Source organism: Anomalospiza imberbis, chromosome 6 (assembly GCF_031753505.1).
Source record: "Anomalospiza imberbis isolate Cuckoo-Finch-1a 21T00152 chromosome 6, ASM3175350v1, whole genome shotgun sequence".
Classification (NCBI taxonomy): Eukaryota; Metazoa; Chordata; class Aves; order Passeriformes; family Viduidae; genus Anomalospiza; species Anomalospiza imberbis.
The window spans coordinates 27,378,687-27,401,079 of record NC_089686.1 but is presented as its reverse complement, the minus strand read 5'-3'; the positions used below and the strand labels follow the sequence as shown (position 1 = coordinate 27,401,079).

Here is a 22,393-nt window from a genome sequence, read left to right as displayed (position 1 = left end):
GGGTTTGAATCGGCCGCCGGTTGGCGTGTGGCGCGGCCCGGCTCGGTCCGGTCCGAGCGGTGAGTGCCGCCTTCGGGGCTGCGGGGCGATTCTGGGGCTGCGTCAGCTGCCGGGGCAAGGAGGCGGGCGCCCCTTCCTTCGCCGAGCGGGGAGCGACGCGCGGCAGCCTCCCAGCCCATGCTCTGGGGAGCCGCCGCTGCTTGTCTCCCGCCGCTCGGAGCGGCAGGAGCTCCGGGAGTAACTAACCAAACATGCTCCCTCTGGCCTCCGCGCTAGCGGGAGACGGGCCGGGGAGACGCCGAGTGCGGCAGGGGAGGGGAGCGGGCGGGCGTCGCGCACAGGACCTGCCGTGGCCCTTGTGCCGGGCGGGGGCGGTGGCTGAGCCCTGCGGGGCGCGGGGGCAGCGCGGCCGCCTGAACCCCCAGCCTCGGCTCCTCGGGACGTGCCGGGAGCGCTGCCGCGCCCGCCCGGGGCTGGATGCCGAGGGACGGGGCTTTCCCGGCACACGGCTCCGGGGAGTGACCGCGGGGTGACCTGGAGGTCCCGCTGTGTGGAAATTCAGGGTGCACTGGTAGCTTCGGGAGACTTCCTTTGTTCCTGTGCTGAGGAAAACGTGTGCCTGATCCCGTGCCTCTTGGGGCTGGCTTTGTTTTTTTTCTTTTTCAATCTCTAGTTAAAAGGCTCTTGAAACGCTTTAAGTTGTGGAGCAATAAAAAGCATTTAAAAATTTAGTAAAATCTAAACACCCACTCTGAGAACTTTTCTAGCCTGTTTAGGCAAAGTAGATAGAGTTTAATTACCGTTTTTCTAGACGCTGGGCGATAATGCGGTCGTTCCTGCCTTGCAAACAGACAGATGCGGAATTGAATTGCTTTGTTCCTCTGAGGAGTCCCAGAGGACTTACGCAGGAGGCCTCAGTGGTTGATCCGCGTATCTTTTAACTTGTGAATTCGAACTTTGGGTTCACTTACATGAAAGAATTTGAGAAAAGTAGAGGGAATCGAGGGTGGTGTAACGTTTTCTTTTTTCTTTCTATTTTGCTGGAGCCGAGCAAAGGTGGGAAGGTAATTTTCTTGTTTCCAGCCACGTATGTGATTTGTCCACCTGTAGGGCTTTCTAAAAAAAAAAAAAAAAAAGAAAAGAAAACCCCCCAAAAAAAAACCCAAAAACTTGTGTGGCCTGCGTAGGCAGTTTTTTGTTGTATTACCGCAGGAGTGTGAGAACGGTGAATCTGGCAGTGACCATCCTGGGGAAATCCTGAAGAAAGGGAATGTGTGTGAGCTCTGGGTCATTTGCTCCCTCTGTACCTGATTAAGTATAGTTATTCCTCTTTATTTAGAAAAAGGGAAGTGCGTTTCTGGGAAATAAGAAGTCACTTATTTAATCTGACTATCAGTGTGGTGTGTCTTTAGGAGCGTTTCCATCTAATTTAGTGGTGGTGCTTTTGGGTTTGTTTTCCTTGTAGACCGATTTGTGGCCAAGGTCCTTTGTGCAACTACTCCGGTTCTCAGTAGCATAGGGCACTTGCCTTGTGCCTGAGACTTCTGCCTCCCTCTCTTTTTCTTTCTCAATATGCCTCCTTCCCTCAATGCCCAGTAAAATTGCTACAGTGCCTTATTTGCAATAGTTTGAATTAGCCTAAAGTTTGCTCCTGAAGCTGATATCTGGTAGTCATCAAAGCCATAAATACTGGACCACAAATAGCTGGCAGGCTGTCAGGCTTCTGGTTTGAACCTTGGATTTGTTACTGGCTGCTTCCCTATTCACTTCAGCCTGCAAGAGGGAGTTGTCTGCCCACCTGAGTTCCAGCCTGAAGATGCAGGCCATCACTCGTGATTCCTGGCTTGCAGAACTTAGGTAATGCTTTCTTCTGCTTCCTAAGGGAAGGCAAGTCAAAGATCTACAGATGTGTTCCTAGAAGGGTTCTGAGAAAGAATAATCATTTTGGTGCTGTGGTGAAGAAACTAGAGATTATTTGGTTTGGGTTGGTTTGTTTTTTTTTTTCCAAGGTGGGCTAGGGTTGGATGCATGATGTGGCACACAGTAAAGGGTAGCTCATGTGATGTTTGAAAGAAATGGAAGTTAGATCAGTGTTTGTTTCTAAATAAATTACTTTCTACTTCAGAATGTAAAATACATTGTCCTACATGGTGTAATGCATGTCCCAGTTTTGGGTTCCTCACCTTTTTAGTTTGTGGTTTATTTTTTTTTTCTTTTTGCTTTTTTGTGGGTCAGGATTTCTCTGATTAGGCCAGGATCCTGCATTTTCTCCAAACAGTGGAGGCTATTTTCATAGTCACATCACTACCCAGTTATTTTCTGGTTTTAAGTTCTTTGTACAATCTTTATTTGACCAGAAGTCAGAGCTGTTTCCTATGTTATCTGTGAACCATTATTTCTGTTGCTTAAAATAAGTAAGCACTCTTCTTTACAATTAAGTTTGTAGATAACTAGCTATTGCATGGGACTTTATTTTCTCTTCTGAAAATAAAATATATTATTTTTTGGTTTGGGGAAATAGGTAAAAATTGCTGTATCTCTCATGGTCTATGAATTTTTTTCTGGACAATTGCATCCTGCTTTCTGAACCCCTGTCTCTCACAATAACAGTTGAATTATTATATTCTTTTATCATAATCCCGCTTTTAGTTTATGGAGTTTATGGCTTTTTTTTTTTTTTTTGCAGTTTTAAATAAACATAGAAGAGTTATATAATGTTCATTAATGCACTGGATGTATTTAATACTTTGTTTCTTTTGCATGACAGACAGCCGGAAGAACTCAGGATGAGTAAAATTAATAATTTTGATGTTCAAAGCACAAAAAGTAAGTCTTTATCAAATAATTTCAGAAATACTTAATCTGTATATATAATGCTAGTCATAACTTTTTTTTATTTGTGCTCAAAGAGCAGGTGAGTTTCCAGTTATCAAATTACTGTGTCCAGTTTGAGGCTCTTCAGTACAAGAAAGACAAGGAGTTCCTGAGAGTGTTTATCAGAGCCCATAGAGATGATTTGGGGTCTGGAGCATCTCTCTCATGAAGATAGGCTGTGGGAGCTGGACCTATTTAGTCTGGAGAAGAGAAGACTGAGAGGGAATCTCATTAACACATAGAAATATCTCAGAGGCGGGTGCCAAGAGGGTGGTGCCAGACTCTTCAGTGGTGCCCAGTGACAGGATGAGGAGCAATGGTCATGAACTTAAACACAAGAGCTTCCCCCTCAACATGAGGAAGAGCTTCTTTACTTTGAGGGTGGCAGAGCACTGGAACAGGCTGCCCAGAGAGGTCATGGACTCACCTTCTTTGGAGACATCCAAAACCCACCTGCACAAGGTGCTGTAGGTGGCACTGCCTTGCAGGGTTAGACCAGATGATCTCCAGAGGTCACTTCCAACCCTAACCATTCTGTGAAATTGTGTTGGAACCACCACTCGTCTTAGGAAATGCAAAAGAAATAACTTAAAACTTCTTTAACTTTTTTTGCTGTAATTAGACTATTTTAAAATGGTGTTTTCTGCAGATGTTTAAAGAAAGTAACCTTGTGAATTTAGCAGCCAAATCATGCAGAACTGTGTTTGAGATGTACCATTCAGCACTTTGGTAGGCTGAAGCAGTAACCCTATTGTTACTACTGTGAGTGTTCTAAATCTTAGAATATTGTAAATGTAATTTATACATCTACTGGGAATTAAAGGGAAGCTATTAAAAGTCCATGGATCTATGATAGTTTCCTAGAAACTTTGGAAAGTAGGAAATCCTCAAGGTTTTAGTTCAATGTAGTGTTGTCTCAAATTGTTAAATGTTTTTAAAAGCTGTGATAGCAACTAGATGACATTTCACATGCACCTGGACATCGTTGGCTATTTGATAATTCTCTTTGGGTGTTTGGGGAAGAATATTTCAAATGGGAGCACAGTCTGCTTGTGAATTTAGCTTGGCTAATAGACCACTCCTGAATCAGCAGGCTGGTGAAGTATTTCCTTTCTAGTAACTAGAGGAGGAACAAATAGTACATTCTTCTGGATCTATTATAAAATTCAACATTAAGGAAAGGGATATATACTGTCCTTTATCCAGTAATCTGCTTGAAGATGCATTAAAAGAGGTGAAAGCTACTGCTCTATAGCTGATCCATAGTAATTCCAGTACACTCACTGTGATTATAAACATGATTCTATATTTTAGTCTGTGTTCTCTGTGGACGGACAGATGAATGCCCTGAAAAGTATGGAGAAAAAAGGACCTATGTGGAATACAATCTCACTGTTCATTATTACTGTTTGGTAAGTGTATGGTACTGATCTTGGAGTTTTCTGTTTTAACTGAAAAAAAGGTGCAACAAGTATTTAATACTAATAACCTGTCCTGTTTTTGTAACAATTTTGTTGTTGTAAAGCTTGAAATGGGAGCTTTAACTCATAGCCTTGAAAGCTTGTACTTGCCAGGTGCAGCTGATGAAATAAGTAAATCCCAGCAAGACTTTATTCAAAGCTAAAATCTGTTCATGGTTCATTTAAAGGAATTCATTAATTCTCCTAACCCATCGTAGCAAATAGCAATGAAGGTACATGTTAAGAAAAAAGGAACAGTTTGCACTTACATATTGCCTTCTATAAGAAAAGTGTAGTTTCAAAATTTGAAATGTGAAAATTCTACCCAGTGTGGAAAGTACAGAAAAGGCGTTTTTTTCATTTCTCAGTATTTCATGCTGGCTGTGAGCTATTCTCTGACATTACACAGAACATTGTAGCACTTAAGTCCTAATTTTCAGTTAAGTTATATGTACCCTTTTGATCATTTTAGTGTTGTTTTACTAATTAGTAGAAATTTACAATTTAAACAAAGCTATGGCTATAACCTGTAGCTTTTGTTACCACCCTTGACATTTTCCAAGATTTGTATTCTTATATTCTTAAAGGTATACTCAAACTTCCTCTCAAACTCTATATTTTTGCAGGTCTTTAGAATAAAATTACTACTTTACAAAAAAAAGTAGTATTTTGTTTGTTAATAAATATAATTTGAGTTGTTGTCGCCAGTTTTAAAATAGGTGTCGAGTATCAGAAGTAATGTAGGGGGTATGTTTTCTCAACAAGTTCTTTAAAGAGTGTTGATTGTAGATGGTTTAATACCATGGATATTCATGGATACTGAATCTTTTAAAAACTAAGGAGAGTGGAGATTTTCTGAAGTTACATAAAGATAGAAAAAATTGTTTTAAAATAAATTTTAAGCAGTTGTAAGGAAATAGAGGCATTATACCATGTTAGTGGTAATTTTGTCTCCTATATAAATGCCATATCAAATGATAAGAAAAACTCCTATCCTGATGAACAGGTAGGAAAAGGCATGCATGCAATACTGAGCTTTAGGACTCAGGTGTTTTAACTGCAGGAAGCTCATTGCAGTATCTTTTACATTTTTTTTGTCTCTACTTCTATTAAAAATTAGCAAAGCCCTGTGATTTTACTTTAATGTAGTGTATGTTATATAAGAAAAGAGTTCTACAAAGAGGCACATTAATGACAGTTTAATTATTCTTTGCCTAATGTTTCACAGTTGGAAAAATATATTTAATTGGTTTGGGTATGTAATCTTATATTTATTTGAGTAAAATATTGATAAAACTAGTTTAAATGGTACTATATTGAAATTATAAAATCAGACTGTAAAGAATATAAACGATATCAAGTTGTGAAACTCTTCAGTTATTTGAAGATTGTAATGTAGCTGCCTAACTTTAAATTATCATCAGGCTCTTCTGATTTGCCTAGTTACTTGATTCTGTGTTTATTTAAATCTCCTCTAAAGCGAATTACTTTTCCTCTTAAGTGACACTTCAGTACAGTTACTTCCTACTGTGCTTCATTATCTTCACAGCACAATTGTCATTCATATTAACTAAGCTAATTTAATTTTACTTCCTCTGAAGATTTATATGCTGAAAGTAATTGTTTGACAATTATCTGAATAGTCTGTATACTTCAAAAAGGAAGGCAAAATACACTATCTTGGCCCTACAGTATTATACAATACTCTGATGTTATGAAGTACTTATTTTAATTTTCCTGGTTATTGTCATGTTAGACAAAAATGTGTTTTATATCAGATTTTTAATCATTAAAATGTTTCCATGTGAGCTTTTTTAGACTAAACTTCTCTCTTACTTGACAAGCACAGTGTATATAATTCTAAATCTTTTGGTTAGGTGGATGTTTTAAAGTACTTTATTTGTTTTTGTAGTTGATGTCAAGTGGCATTTGGCAGAGGGGTGAAGAAGATGAAGGTGTAGATGGATTTTTAATCACAGATATAAGAAAAGAAGTAAAAAGAGCTGCAAAACTGGTAAGAATTATGTCTTTGGTTTTTACAAGGGGAAAAAGGTAACTTTTAAGTGCTCTTAGTACCTGCATTTTACATTTAAGTAACAAATATATTGGATTTGTGGAAGCCACAAGGAAAAAAAATCCCTGCAGAAATTGTAGTGATCCACCCTTAAGGAAAAGGAAGCACCTCAGATTTTGCACATTGGGCCGAAGGAGTGACAAGAGTCAGAGGGTCCACTAAAGTTTTATTAGTCATTTTCACACTTAGCCTGGGCTTTGTGGGGGGTACCTTTCTGGGGATAGGTTTCTCCACCCCAAAGGTAGATTTCTTGCCTTCTATATAAATTAGTTATCATGAACAGTCTGTGCTTTCAGGCCTTTCTGGAAATGGGTTGGAGGGCTTTTGGGATCTAAATCCTACCCTGTAGTTCATGCTCACTTCCAGTACACGTTCCTGTGATTGCACTGTGCTGTGTTGTGGGTCTTCTCACAGCCAAGTGAATCTCTGCCAGGCCCTCTGCTCCAGTCAAATCTTGTTCTTTTTCACGGTGTGTCCATACCAATAGTCCTTGCTTATCACCAACAGTTCTTCTGTGTTACTGCCAGCAGTCCCTGGTTGGCTCCAGAGCCATGTGGTTATCACTGTTTGAGACATGCACATTAGCCCCTTGTTTTCACGGGTTGAGCTCCAAAGGTCTCACTTTGGACTACTGTTTATAGGGTCACACGAGAGTGGGCTTTAGTGACAGTAATTTTCCATCCTGGCAGCAATTTGAGTTGGTAACTTCCTCTGAAGTTTCAGTAACAAAAATACTATTCCACTTGGGCTGTTATTCAGGCAAGAAAAAGAAATTTGTTATAAAACAGGAGCTCATTAGATACCTGCTAGTTCCTGGCAACAGACAGTGTTTCTGGTGAGCCTCAAAAGAGGCTTAGTCCAGTGCAGTTGGTTCAGGCTGAGGCCTAGTGAATATTTGAGATCACAGCGTCGCCTGGATGCTCCATTACAATTCACCCCACAACTGAATTCAGCTTCCCTGGGCCTCTAGAGTTTGCAACTATTGTTATTCCTTGGGTAAGTTGCATTTAAATAAGAGTGAATTAAACTTTCATAATACCTCATGACATTGTGCTGAGCTTGAAGTTAAGAGTAAATAGTTTATAGATGCCTATATATAAATTGTATATGTGTAAATATGTGTATGCCTATTATAGCTATGTAAACTATTGGTACTGGTAAAATAACTTGTGTGTTGTCTTACATGTCACAAGACAATATGCATGTAAACCAATACATAAAGTCTGTGAAATAACTGCATATGTTTACTCTTTGTAACAGAGCTAAACCACATTAGTCTTGTTGCAGTTTTAATCTATTAGCTACTATTCTTTCTGACACTTTTTGTAACTTTTCTATTGGTTTAATTCCTGTAATTTTACTTGTATTTAAAATGTTAATATTCTGTTTCCAAAACAAATTATTTCTAGAAATGTAATATCTGTAAGAAAAAGGGAGCTTCAATTGGATGTGTAACTCCTAAATGCAAACGAAGTTACCATTTTCCTTGTGGGTTACAAAGGGAATGCGTTTTCCAGTTTATGGAAGACTTCAGGTGAGTTTTGTGGCTTTGTTGTTTTCCATTTTCAATTTATTATATTTATACAGGAGGTGACTTGGGTTTCTTTCATGGCTTGTTATTGGATAGGCTGATAGTTGCAAATTACATCAGATTATCTAGGAAACAAATAGCTGATTTGTGGAAGACATGACAGTCAAATAGATTTTGTACCTAAATATTTATAAATTCAGTTCTCAACACTTTTAAATACATGACTTTATGCTTACATAAGTAGTTAAGTTGTTTATAAAATAGAGCAGTAAATTCTGAACTCTGAAATAAACTGCATAATGGTTGATTTGGGTTTTTTGTTTGCCTGTCTCCTGTGCCTTTGTTGAAATGGCAGAGCATTGGCTACCTGTGTCTCTCAGCAGTCAAAACACAATGTCTACCATTTTGTTGTGTTTCCAAGTTTATTAGAGATGGACTGCAGGGGAAATGGCTAATATCAAATGTAAAAAAAAAATTTTGTTTTCTTTTACTGTCATCTGTCTAGCATCTTGGCTGTAGGCAAAATACTCTTGAATTACCTCAAGTATGTGTAAAGATAAGGCATTTTCAGAAAGGTTTGTTCTAGAGCTGCATTTCCTGGATGTCGTGGTATGGAATATCCCTTAGGTCAGTAGGGATTAGCCATCCCAGCTGTCTCACCTCCCACTTCCTTGTGTGTCCCTAGCCTGCTCAGTGGTGGGGAGGGGTGAGAAACAGAAAAGATCTGGACTCTGTTCAGGATCTGCTCGGCAGTAGCTAAAACATCACTGTGTTATCAACGCTGATTTCCTCACAAATCCAAATCACCATACAAGCTACTATTAAGAAATTTAACTCTAGCCTAGCCAAAACCAGTATGTCTACATTTTTAGCTTGTTGCATAGCACTTATTCATGAAAAATGGAATAATGAATTAATTTTGCGGTCTTCAAATTTTATGAAAAAAAGGTTCTTAAAATGTTATTTTGTTAACAGAACCATAAATCATTCATTTTAGATCTTACTGTTGGGAACATAGACCAGTCCAAGAGTTTATGGATAAAGAACCTAGAGGAGCTTCACAGTGCACAATATGCCTGGATTTGGTTGAACATCTTCCAGTGTACACTGTATTGAAAAGTCCTTGCTGTAAAAATGCTTGGTTTCATCGAGAATGCTTGCAGGTGATACAGGTTCTCCCTTTCATTCTTTCTGCATCCATGGAGATCACATTTCTGTTTTAAAATAATGGAACAATTGCTTACTATTAAGTGTATGTAGTAGGTATGAAGTATACTAGGTTTGAAGAACAGTGCTAAAATTGCATTATGGACACAAAAGGATTTTGAGGTTTTAATGCTATTAATTTTTCTCCCCCTGTGGCCCCTCCATGTTTCTGCATGTATGATATATACTTCATGTCTTTGCTACTTTTAGGAACTGAAGTTCAACAAGTTTCTTGCAAGTCATTATGTGCAGAACCTGAGTGCTAAAAATGTAATTCATCCATCATCAGTTCTCTTTGGCTAAATCCAGGACTAGAAAAAATTACAATGTTCTTTTTGTAAACTTACGCTGGATCTGGAGAAGTTGACTGAAAAGGATGGTGCTTTAATTTATGAACCTAATTGTAGCATATGAGCTCTTTCCTTTAAAGGAAGAGAAAATCCTTGCCATTTGCTTTAATGTCAAGTCACATCATGATTGATACCATCTTAAAACACCCATGGCAGGACAGCATCCATGAATGTAATGTGTCTGAATATTAAGACATAATTTATTGTTATCTTAAGGATGGTAGTAATTCAATAATTGGTCTTGTTTCTTTGTTGTGTTTTTTTTTTTTCTTGGCACAGTATCAAGCTTTGAGTGCTGGGATATTTTTCTTTAGGTGCACAGTATGTAATAACAAGGATAAATTTCAAAAAGAAATGTTGAGAATGGGCATACACATTCCAGAAAGGTAAGTAATTTTATTAACAATTACTCTTATATGAAAACTTTGATAGGCTGTTATAAACATTTATTTTATTCCTAAGAATCAGCTATTAATATGTGAAATGCTGGTTCTACCTTCAGTTGTAGAATTGTTCAATTTGTTGAGGGGTAGCCTATTTCTTTTTAGATATGCATAAAAATTTGCAAAGGTGAAATTAGTTATATCAAACACGAAACAGAAAGCTCTGAAAAGTCATTTTTAATGCCATGATTAAATTCTAAACCTAATTAGAAGATAAAAGCACTTCTTAAATACAATAATTTTTCCTTAATGTAGAGATTGCTAAGAAGTGTGTTTTCTAAGTCCAAGTTTAATTATCTGAATTTCTGTCAAGACAGAATTGTAATTGGCCGATTACTCAGCTATACAGCTCCTATCTTCTGCCAATGGATTGCAAAGGTTATGTTAGTATAATAACTGCTTCCAAAATTCCAAGCTGTTTTTCCGTCACCTTATGAGGCTCAAAATATGACATAAAGAGATCAGAATGATGTTTCTTTGTTAGAAGTATTATTCTTTAATAACTATTAATAACTCTCCAGAGAGCACCATCAATTCCTTCTTGAGACAAAAGCTTAAGATTCTGGAGAGGCAGAAGAGTCAAAATAATTTATGAACTTCACCATACTGGCCTGGAACATTGAGCTGCCATTCATGAAACCAGTTTCAGTGGTAACTTGAGTAGGCTGCCTGAACATCCTTGTTTTCTGTGAGAGAAATAGGGATGGAGACAGAGCAAACGTGTTCTGTCACTGAAGTAATATGAAAAATAATAAGTACTTGAAATCAAAGCAACTTTATGCAAGAAAAAGTCTGTGTATGTGTTTTATAGTATTATTTCAATTACTAGGTTTTTCTTCCCCCTTCCCCCTCTCAGTTACCTAGAACCCCCATCTGTTACCTAGAACATGACATGATTGAAATATATTCATATGTTTATTGCATATATCTTTTTCAAAATATAGAGTAACCCATTGAAACAATCAGAAATAGAGTTCTGATATCCAGTCTTCTGCCTTGTTTACAGGGATGCATCTTGGGAACTTGAAGAAAATGCATATCAAGACTTACTGCATTGTTATCAACACTGTGATGTTAAAAGATGTCTTTGCGAGAAAGGAAGAGACTATAATGAACCTGATAGGTATGATAGAATAGCTTTTTTGACATGCTTTTCATTGTTGTTATTTATAATTTTTATTTACATAAATATTTTGGTATTTTTGGCATCACGTTTTAATGTCAAGCCAACACACTGTCTAGATAGTGTGTTTGTTTTACTCAATATAATCATATTTCAATACTAAATTTCTCTAACTTGATCGGCTTATGAAAGCCATGAAAACCAAATTTAAGGGATTATCAGTTACCATGTCCTCATTTTATACAGGCCTGAAGTAGAATTTGTGCATCAACACAGCACGTACCTAAATTAGTGTTGTGTATGTATCATTCAGAGTTTAATTCAGCAATTAATTAAGTATTAAAATACTTATTTTAATACTTTACAAGAAGTTATTGTTAAAGTACTAGACTTACATCAGTAGTTCGAATGTTTCCCTAGAGAGCTGCTCTCTCTTTAAATCCTTTAAAAGAATTACTATTTGGAAAAGCTGACTGCTGGATACCCATAAAACACAGAAGAGTTTGCTGACTAGTAGGATGAGAAGAAAATAGTGCCTGCAATCTGTTGACTTCAGGACAGGGGAGTACTAATAGTCTCATTCAATGCGAGCTGCTGGAACATGAGGTTTTTTTCTTGTTGCAGCCAGTTACAAGCACATCTAGTGTGAATAAAGTCTCCTTGATAAGAATCAGTTCTACCAGACTGATAAAATTATGCTTTGTTGGTTTAGTGTCAGGATTGCACTCTACTATTGATTAGTCTTTATTTTAACTAGCCTCATTCTTCTGTCTAATTCTAAATGCCTAAGTTTTTCATTTTAGTAAATGGGAAATTAAGCGTTGCCAGTACTGCGGTTCTCGTGGGACTCATTTGGCCTGTTCATCTATGAAGTCATGGGAGCAAAACTGGGAGTGCATGGAATGCAGAAGTATCTTTGCAAAATCAGGTGAAGTTATGGATGTGACAGTGATTTCTTAAATGATTACTTCAGGTTATGTAAGCATACTTTACATCTAGCAAATTCATTAAATTAATATAATGTAATCATACAGGGAAGTATAGCAAACAGAAAAAGCGTAGTTTGGCTACCTCTGAACAGACAAACGGAAACGGAACAACTTGTTTGCTGGAAGAGCCACCTCCAAAGTCCCCTCGGCAGTCATCTGGATCTCCACGCAGTTGTCTACTCAGGTGTGTAATTTTCTGTTTTCGCACAGAAATTTCCATTCATTGCCATAAGATAATACTTAAACATGAGGAAATGACGGCTTATTTCATAGGAGAAACTTACATAAAATTGCAAATCAAATAAAACTGGAATGTAGTGATTGAAGTTTTCTGAGTAAGCCATGAGCTCTGGAAATTTGCTATAGTTATTTGGATTTGATGGCATGTAAACCACTTTTTAGTTTGGTAAAGATAGGTCCTTGTTAAAGGAATTTTTAACAATTTAGTGATAACTTAAGAATATACAAATGGCAAAGCTTTAAGTTTGCTTATTTTTTTTCCATTTTAATAATGTTCTAGAAGTCTGACTTAAATATAGATGTTCATAATAATGTTTACCCTGCTGTAATAAAACATTTTCAAGTCTGTAGAAACTAATATTTTTTGTTTTTACTTACTGTGTCAGTCAGGACTTTCATCCGATGTACGAGATGAAACTAAAAACACATCCTAAGAGCACAATGTAATAAAATACAGAATCGTTATTTTCAAAATTGTAGTTCAGACACTGGTGGACTTCATGGAAGTGAAGATACAAATGAGATTCAGTACTGATTTAGGGAGAAGCTACTGCTACCTTGAAATAGGAAGTGTTCATGCATTCTTCAGTTGTATCTTCTTAAAATACTGTTTTGGCTTAGATCACCAAAGATAATGTGCCAGAACTTGTCACCTTGCTCACACCTAGAACAGCCAGCATCCAACAGAGTGACAGTGTCCCTATCTCCAGTGATGTCAAAGAGGAACTGGCCCCTGAGGTACAGGTATTTCTTCTATTTTTCTTATTTTGAAGAGTAATCTAGCATATGACTTTTTACTGTATTTCCTACAGACCATGCAAGGGGGAGGGTCACTGTGTCTGTTTGTATGAAAACTTTGATAGGCTATGTATATACAGTATCCATATGTATTTGTGTGTATATGCAGTATCCATATATATTTCTCTGTGTGAAGTATACAGTATGTATATATATTTGTGTGTGTATATATGTATATAGACACTGCAAAAATGAGTATACACTTCAAACCAGAAGTCACAGCTTGAGAAAGGCTTCGGCTGTTTATAAATGCTAGAGGGGTATGAGGGAAAAAGAATGAAACCTACTGAGAGTTTTTAGGTTAGGTAGTATGGGAATCAAACCCCAGAAATGCATATTTGTCCTTCCTGATGCATGGCTAAACATTCTTTAGAAAACAGGGAATAAAAAGAATGCTAATTGCTTTCTTCTAATTAGACAGGTCCTAAACTTTTAATGTTTTTGTATTTGTACCATATGAATAGTTAATGACTGTACTAAAGGCCATGCTAAAACAACATGTTTGAATATAGAATATTCGGTTTGAGGATATAAAATTCATTATCTTCTTGTGAGTAGTTAATTTATGAGTTCTACCTTATGTGCTAAAAATTCTGATGAGGGAATATGGTATTTCTAGTAAATATGGTATTTGAGATAGTTTTGGTTGGAAGCTAGTAACGAAAATATCGTGTTTTTTTAAAGGAGAATTTTCTTCCTACTCCAATATACATTTTTTATTATAGTGACAACGATTGTTCTAATTTGGTTGCAAAACATCTGTAACACAAAATTATAAACTTCAGTTTCTCACTTGTTTCATGTTGTTTACATGTCCACTCATGTGATAATTGTTTGGCACTGTGTTGGAGTCACTGAATTAAGAAAATCACTGTTTGATTTATGCCAGGGTAATTATTTCTACCTCCTTTTTTCAGTTCTTAGAGGTATTTTAAAACTTGCCACTACAGTGTTAAATTTTTTTTAATGTATACTGAATGTTTTACTGATATAATTTAGGCAATACCTGAATGTGCCACAGTGTTTAAAGAAATATTCTTCTTAATAGACTATTTAAATGTTTATTGTTGTTAATTATGAATCATAGATTTCATCTGAAAATACATGCAATTTTCTTGTAGGCATTTAAGACAGCACAGAAAGGAAGTTTGTAATGTACTGAAGGAGTTAAAGGTACAAATTAAAACAAAAGTAACAAGACTTAACATCAATGCAGAAGATATTTGGAGTAGTGCTTTAAAAGGATTTAGACAGCGCATCTTCAGTCCTACAAACACTATTGAAGTAAATTTCTCAAACTGCAAAAATCGATCGAAGACAAATACTTCTGCTGCATCAAAACACCATTTCTTCCAATTATTAATGCTTCACCTTCAGAATTCATCATTGTTTGAGGGCTCTTCTGGAAAGAACTTGTCCCTTGATTTTCAAGGTAATTGGTTGCTTTGTTCAAAAACAAATTGAGAAGTATATAACTTAAAATATATTTTAATCTTCAGCCAGTATGAGTGTCAGTTCACAAGTATAGTCCTGAAGGATAAAAATCAGAGATTGATTTTCTTATTTTTTCAATTCTAAAGAGGGATGATGTGTGGATTTGTAATTTTAAAAATTTTGGTTAGTTGGAAAAGTTGATGACAACCATGGAAAAACAGCATATGACTAGAATTTTGAGAACTTTTTAATTAGTGTATTTGTTTTCTTTAAGTGAATTTCTTTCTTCCTGACTTACTTTCTCTGCTAATTATTTTCCTTTCCTCAAATTTCTAGAGCATTATTTGTCATAGTGTGCTTCCAAAAGACCCCAAGTTAGCTTCTTTGACTTCTTATGCTTCAGAATTAAATACGCATTGGGTGTAAAGTGGAAGTTACCTCTCCCAAACCTTGATAGTAGCTGAAGAGTTGGTGTAAAAGAATGTGGTACTCCTATGTAAAAATACGGTCTTATACAGTTTGAACTGTCAGAAGACAGCAAAAGTCATTAAGAAAAAACAGCGCTATGACATTTAATATTAAAAAATGAGGATCAGAAATAATTCCTATGCATCTAAATAAGCTTTTTTTTTTTTTTAATTTGTAGCTGTAAAAGAAAATCTTTATTTTGAAGCTGGTAAAATGATTGCTGTTTGTCTGGTTCATGGTGGTCCGCCTCCTGGTTTCTTCTCCAAAACACTGTTCAATTGTCTTGTCTATGGTCCAGAGAATGTGAAGCCAGCTTTGGAAGATGTTGCTGATGTTGATGTAGCACAAACAATAAAAACGGTAATATGCAATAAATTTGATTTTATTTCTTGTTCAAAACTATATTTTGAGATTAAAAAAGACTTACTAAATATAAATTTTGTTGAAATCCAAAGGTTTATTTTTCACATATATGTATACACACATGTAGTAAACAAGTGCCTAACTTATCTTTTTATGCAGATAAAATATGCAAATAGTCTGTCCAGCCTACAGTCTACACTACAGGACTGCTGTGAATTCCTCACTGCTGCTGGATGTTTAAGACCTGTAACAGCTTTGTGTGATAAGAACACGCTGGTGAATGACATACTGATCTATTATGTAATCAAGAGAATTACTTTACCCTTAGAAAGGTTTGTTTTGCTTGAGTTTTTGAACTTCTTGGTTCTTTTCCTCACTGCAGCTCTAAATAATATGTTGCCAAAACTAGCTTTTAGGTATTCTTACTTATTCTCCATTTAAACCACGAAAGTGTACTGTAATTTTCAGTTGATTAAGTAGCAACTGTTAACTAAGTAGTTAAACTGAAAAACTTATTTCTCTACATATCTGCTCTGACTTCTCCTTGGTCACATTATATTCCCTTTTCAACCTTATGAAGAAGGCAGATTCACAGTTTTTAAACTACAGCATCATGAAGACCTTTGCACTGTAAAATTTCTCTAGCATATATTAAAGTCCAATTCAGAATTGCTCAAATTTAGAATCTTTGTTTTAGAAATGTTTAACATATGTTTAGAATTCAAATGAGTTTTCTAGAATTCTAATTAGGGAGTTTGTGTGTGCTATTAGGAGTGCAATACTGTCAGAAGTGTAAGTTGGCCTGCTTAGAACATAAGCATTGCGTTGATGTTTCTCTGAGGTAGTGATGACCTCATTAGCCGGAAAAGTTGTGGCTCTTGAGTGTTCTTTGATTGGTCTCTGGCCTTACTTCCAATTTGTATTCTTCATCTGCTCGGTAAAAATTCATTGGATGCTAATTTTTCCAACAAGCATAGCCTGATTAAAGCTTCACATATAGTATTACCTCTGACAATTTGATTAACTCTGTCTGGAAGAACAATGAAAACTGATTCTTAATGTGAGGAATTTTTACACAAAGGTCAGAAGAATTTAGTCCTTCAGTGCAAGACCCTCTGGTGTGTTTTAACAATCTATATCATATTTTAAAATTGGTGAGTTCAAAAGTAAAACATGATAATTAGTGTATTTAAACAAATGCACTAATTTAGACACTTAAACATTAAGTTAACTTAAAAACTTAAGCATTTAAACACCATGAGGTAGTGGAGTTTTGTGCATTTGGAAGATGGGCTTAAGATGGGCATAAGTGAGTGGAACAAGAAATTACTTGTCACTATAAAGGACTGAGTAACTAGCAAGTTGGTTATTTTAGCTGTTAAATGTTCTATGCCACTGGGCATCACTGAAAAGAGCCTGTCTCTGATCTCCTTGCACATTCTCTTCAGATATTTCTACATGTTGAGATTCCACCTGAACCTTCTCTTCTCTAGGCTGAAGAGTCCCTCAGCCTCTCCTCAAAGGGTTATACTGTAGTCCCTTAATCATCCTAGTCGCCCTTTGCCAGAACCTGGCACTGGACACAGCACTTAAAGTGTGGCCTTACTGCTGCTAAGCAGAGGAAAAAGATCACCTCTCTTGAGCTGCTGGCAGCACAGTTCCTAGTACAGCCCAGGATGGTGCTGTCTGCATTTGTCACAGGCATAAATAACAGCATATAAGCACAAGCAAACTTGCAAAAGCCAAGCAAAGGCTGTCTTTTAAGACAACTCATTTTGTCTATGGATAAGAAATTTAAGCTGTTTTCCAAAGAGCTATTTGTAAGAAAGAGAATTGCTATGTTTTCTTGCTAAAGTTAAAAGTACACCTTGTACATACAGTCAAGTACCAGGAAATAAGGTTAACTTCCACATATCACATATCATTGGTATTTCTTTCATCTCCCCTAAAAGCTCTACAGAAACATTGAGATTGTTAAAATGAGAGTTAAACGCATTTCCCAAGATAAAATGGGAGTACTATGTAACCTTCTTGACAAGATTTAGAGACTGGTGTTGGGGAAGATTTTTTTATATACCATCTTGCAGCTTTATAAAATGCAGAGTTCTGATGCGTGCTCACTCTTTTTTTTTTATCCCGTTCTCCTAGTTTTAGGCAGGGTTTGAAAACACTTGGTGTTCTAGAGAAAATGCAAATGCACCCGCATGTGTTCTCTAGAGTTTTGTGCCACAAACCCGAAAGGCTTTCAGCGGAAACTGTTTATGATCTCTTTACAATCCATTCCTCATCGGATGTAAATAAACTTGAAGGTGCTGATTTTTGGATGGGCTATTTGCAAGATGTGGAAAGTAAGTTTTGGTTTTTTGGTTTTTTTGGGTTTTTTTGTTTTGTTTTGTTTTGTTTTTAATGAAAAAATCCTCCCCTTCCCTGTCCAGGTTATTCAGTTGCTAGTATACATACAGAATTTGATTTTTAGATTTCAGTGATGTAAATAAATCAAGGTTTTGTAGTCACTAACAGTTCTAATTGTTCCTTCTTTCCCCTTTTTCTTACTAATTAGAATTTCTGAAACTGTTGCCCAAACCTTTAGAGTGGTAAATATCTGAAAGATTGGCTCTAGGATTCCTGTATATTAAAAGATAAAAATCCAACACACAACCTAAGTGATAGAGAAAAATCCTTTATTAGATAGATTGCCTGAAGTCTTAGAAGACCACTGCTTTCTGTCTTTTCCTTGCAGACGAGATTTTTGTATTCACTTAAGATTTTTCAGAACTAACTGAAGTGGGTTTTTCTTGCTAAATTTTTTTCTTAGGTAGCCATATAACTGCATTATTTATTCAGTATATTGATTTGATTTCATATGGGGTTTTTTTTCCTCTTAGCACTTAACATGCAGGGTAATGGTTTATGTGTAATATACAATCAGTGATAAAACTTAATCCTTTTCTTTTAGGTGGTGACTCTGTAGTGACATTGGAGGATATTCTGCTTTTTGTAACAGGTTCCTGTTATATACCATCCATTGGTTTTGATCCTGAACCTACTATTAAATTTTTGCGTATAAGGTATCCCATTGGAAAAAGACTTCTTAATTGCTTAGAACTTCCTATAACAAAGACATATCAGCAGTTCAAAAATAAAATGGAGCTCACCATCAGAAACACACTAAGGGTTGAAAGGGAGTAAGTATTTTTGCTATTAAACTGAACATTGGAAATTTGAGTTTTTTTGCAGGAACATCTGCTTTCAGTTTGCTACTGTATTTTTGGACAACATGCTTTTTAGTATTTTCTAACCTTTCCTCCAAAATTATGCTAAAAAATTGTAATGTTATTGAGATGGAAAACAATTTTCAAATTAGAAAAAAACTTTATCTCCTGAATAATTTTCCTTTTGAAGTTGACTTTAAGAGTCCTACATCTCTTGCCGAAGTAGTTTAAATGTCAGCTTTTACTGTAGACAGGTATGAAATGTTACCACACTCTAACAGGTAAGTATGTGGATTGTATCAAATACTTAGGTAACTTATTTTTCAAAAACAAACCAAGTACATTTTGAAGATAATTGCTGAAGAGCATTGTCTTGCATAAAACTGTGATGCAGTTTTTCATTTCTATGTATATTTTTTCAGTAATTGTTTTGTATTGATTCATTTACATTCTCATGGTTCATAACCTAGGAAAATTAAAATACTTGTAATTTTATGGTCATTGTGGCTAGTGCATTGAAGGTCTGGAGAAAACAGGTAAAATAATACAGCATAAGAACAAAATTCAGTTGAACTTCTGACTCTGTTTTTAAACAAAATCTTTGACATTGGCACATTTCTGCATTCTACTGTCATACATTAATTTTTAATTACTCATGGAGCCAAAATAGTAAAAACCAGAAGGAAATCTTGAACATGCAACAATAAGTGGTTTTTCAAAGTGAAATACAGGAGTTAGACTTAATGTTGTTGAGTATGAAAGAATAAAAGTTTGTCGCTCATTAAAACATGTAAACTTTTCTTCCATTAAAGTATTTTCATTCGACCATGCACTAAAACTCTTTGTTAAACTAAAGGCAGTCTACCATCAAGCTTGTCTGGGCCTGACACTTTTCTAGCTTTGATTCTAAATTCTTCCAGTTCAGTCATAGGCACATTCTGAGCACTGTATAAAATATATTTTAGTGCTGCAGTAATTTGTGCAAATGGCTGGGCCATTAAGCTGTAAAATAGAAGTAGTGAAATTCCTATACAGCAACACTTTAATGTTACTAATGCTAAAATTATGAAATCAAAAGGACATTTAAATACATTATTTTTAAATGTATGCTGCTCTCTGTTTTGAAATTATACTATTTCCTTCTGTTAGTTTTGACTGCCTGTGCTATATGTCCTTAACATAAGCTGTGCTATAGGTGTAATATAGATACATATGTATCTGTATGTGTCTATATGTATGTACATTCTTCCAAGTACTGGAAAGTAATCATACACTTTTTTATTAATATAGCTTGTTTTGAACTGAAAATGTAAGTAGGATTGCTTTACATTTGACCTTGGCAAGGAAGTACATCCACAGTAATTATAAATTGATAGGTGCTTCTGAAAAAATGATAGAATGTCTAAGGAAATGATTGCAAGTCTTAGATAAGACATTTCTCATAACTAATGCCTAAAACAATCTAATCTCATCAGTCTTGTCATTATAAATTTAAGAATATTAGAAATTAAGACAGGATTAACAATGGTTTTTGCTTGTTGGCCAAAAGCATATTCAAGTCTCCTTTAAAATAAACATATCATCTCTTGGAGAATGTAATTTGACTTGTTTAAGTACTAAGCATTTTCTCAGTGTCTTCTCTTCTCCAATAATATTCTGTGTTTCTGATCTTTGCATAATTTTTGACTCTCATTCTGCCAATAAATTCTTTGTATTCTTAGCCTTCACAATGGTCTGTTACCACTATAGGAAGAGTGGTTTGGCACAAATTTGTTTACATAATAAGGATTCATATTGTATGCTTGTATTTTTCAAATATGAGTTTCCTGCAGATATAATGTTATACTTTAAAAATTAGTGCAGTATTTGTTTTTCTTGCCTAGCTAATGATAAATGTGTTCTGTAATGTTATTCTTCCATTTGAGAATTACAGATTTTACAAAAGTAGCAAGCAGAGTGTGAGTAATTTTCAAGGACGAGGACTTTTGGTACCTGCAGTGGGAAGAGAAATTGTTCAGAACCTGGAATTAAATAAACAGCATTTTAAAACCTTCAATGGAGAAAGAAATAATAAAACAATGTGAACATAAGGCTTCAAAACATACCTGAGATTACAAAAATAAGAGTTCACATCTTTTATTGGTGAATACTTTTGAAATCAGCAGTTGAAAGGCTTTTATATAAAGGCAGAGCTAACCTATATGCCAAGTGTAAAAAATGTCGACTTGAAAACTATCTGCTATACAATGCTATATCCAAACACGGAATTTGTAAAATCAGTAAAAACATAGCATATAGTATTGCTTGAAAGGTTTTTCTTGCACAGATTTTGTTCCCATTGTGTAATAATGACATGTATCCATTCAGGACAAGTTGACTTTTCCTTTTCTGTTGATTTGGTCAGCTCTATTTAGACAGTCCAATATAATACTTCATATATTCAAGTTGTATTCCTGAATGCTGATATGGAAAGGAATTTCCTCATTTTCAGCATTTAGTTATATAGACCAGTCACAAATTTTGAACTGTTCATTAGAATTCCATTGAATAAGCTAACTTCCAAACACAGAATTGCCTGCCTTTTCTTGACATTGTAAGAACAATTTATATAGCTATAAGGACCCTAGGTTTTTTTATTGTTGTAGCAGGTCACTGAAGTGCAATATTATGGGGTAGTTTCCATTTTACATAAACATAGCCTGAGGCACACCTGAAATTAGGCTGCTTACTTTCAGTATTTCTGTAACACAGGGAAAATAATTGTGTATGCATCAGTTGTGCATTAAATATATTATAGAAGCTGCATATTTTATAACATTTGTCAGCACCATGAAAGAACTATTGCAGTCCTTTGTGTGTTTGGCCAAAGAACTTCACCCCACAGTTTCTGCATCAAACCCTTAGTTTCCATCTGGAATTAGCACATCAAATAAGCTATTTGTTATCTAGACTGATAATTTTCTACTAAAAGGTGATGCATGCATATTAGTGGGCTTAGTATGGTTTCCTTAACAATGTAGATATAATTAAAAAAAAAAAATCAAGTATTTTAGCTCTATGTTTGAAAAACCAAGGAATAAGAAATTTGTGACTTGTTTTTTTGCCCATTCAGAGGATGCTTACCAAAAAAGCTGTTCGCTTTTTTAACTGAATGAAGAGTGAAATACAGTCCAAAGGAGAAAAAATTTATTCATACTAGAAGTCTAAACCATTGTGTTGCACCTTTGATTATTTTCATTAAGATGTTATGTCCTGGAATTTGAAAACATGAGAATTTTGAGAGTATTAGTTATTAATTCACACTCACATTCTGCATATGCATTTTGAAAATAGTATCCAAAAAATCTAATTTAAATAGAAAGAATTGCAACATAGAAGTCTACAAAATATGCCTTTCAAGTATATTTTGTATCTGTTTTATATGGTAAAAAATGTTTAAAGCTCAAACTTTACTGTTTCTTACTTAAGGGAATGTCTAATAAGAAAAAAAGAAAAAATATTATTTTGGAGCATCAAATCATATATATACAGAAAATAATTTTCAAAATGTTAATGTTTGTAAAAAAACTACACTTTAACCCTCTAGTTTTTTTGTATTACATAAGCAATGTTATTTTTAAAGTTATGGTATTTATAATGTTATGCAGTAAAATGTAATTTTGTAAATTCTTTTAGCTCTGACTTGAACTCTGCAGGATCAGTGCCTAAACTCTTGCATCTTCAAGCACCGTTTTGTAGCATCAATGTTGAAATAATCAATAATTGTGGGAAATACCGTGTATATGTCCAAAGTGCAATAAAAGGTTGAATATGTAGCTTCCGTGTTTA

At 35.5% G+C, this 22,393-nt stretch overlaps 1 protein-coding gene across 2 annotated transcripts; it reads left to right on the top strand.

Annotated features, from left to right (window-relative positions):
• The first annotated feature begins 2 nt into the window (after nt 1–2).
• G2E3 (G2/M-phase specific E3 ubiquitin protein ligase) lies at nt 3–22,380 on the top strand. 2 transcript variants are annotated; one of them, XM_068193000.1, is made up of 16 exons: nt 3–59; nt 2,768–2,826; nt 4,189–4,286; nt 6,247–6,348; nt 7,818–7,942; nt 8,937–9,102; nt 9,775–9,881; nt 10,945–11,061; nt 11,865–11,989; nt 12,096–12,234; nt 12,912–13,034; nt 14,210–14,520; nt 15,169–15,350; nt 15,513–15,685; nt 17,502–17,701; nt 18,310–22,380. In XM_068193000.1, the coding sequence occupies exons 2-16, from the start codon at nt 2,787–2,789 to the stop codon at nt 18,540–18,542; spliced, it is 2,241 nt and encodes a 746-aa protein (XP_068049101.1). In that variant the 5' UTR covers nt 3–59; nt 2,768–2,786; the 3' UTR covers nt 18,543–22,380. The 2 variants fall into 2 exon arrangements, with proteins under 2 accessions (XP_068049101.1, XP_068049102.1); XM_068193001.1 differs by lacking the exons at nt 3–59; nt 2,768–2,826; nt 4,189–4,286; nt 6,247–6,348 and adding an exon at nt 7,243–7,404.
• Nucleotides 22,381–22,393: the final 13 nt, after the last annotated feature.

Coding starts and splice junctions, on each gene's coding strand:
- G2E3 (XM_068193000.1), top strand. CDS start 2,787: ATGAGTAAAATTAATAATTTTGATGTTCAAAGCACAAAAA. Junction 6,349..7,817: donor TAAAAAGAGCTGCAAAACTG/GTAAGAATTATG, acceptor AATTATTTCTAG/AAATGTAATATCTGTAAGAA. Junction 12,235..12,911: donor CCACGCAGTTGTCTACTCAG/GTGTGTAATTTT, acceptor GTTTTGGCTTAG/ATCACCAAAGATAATGTGCC.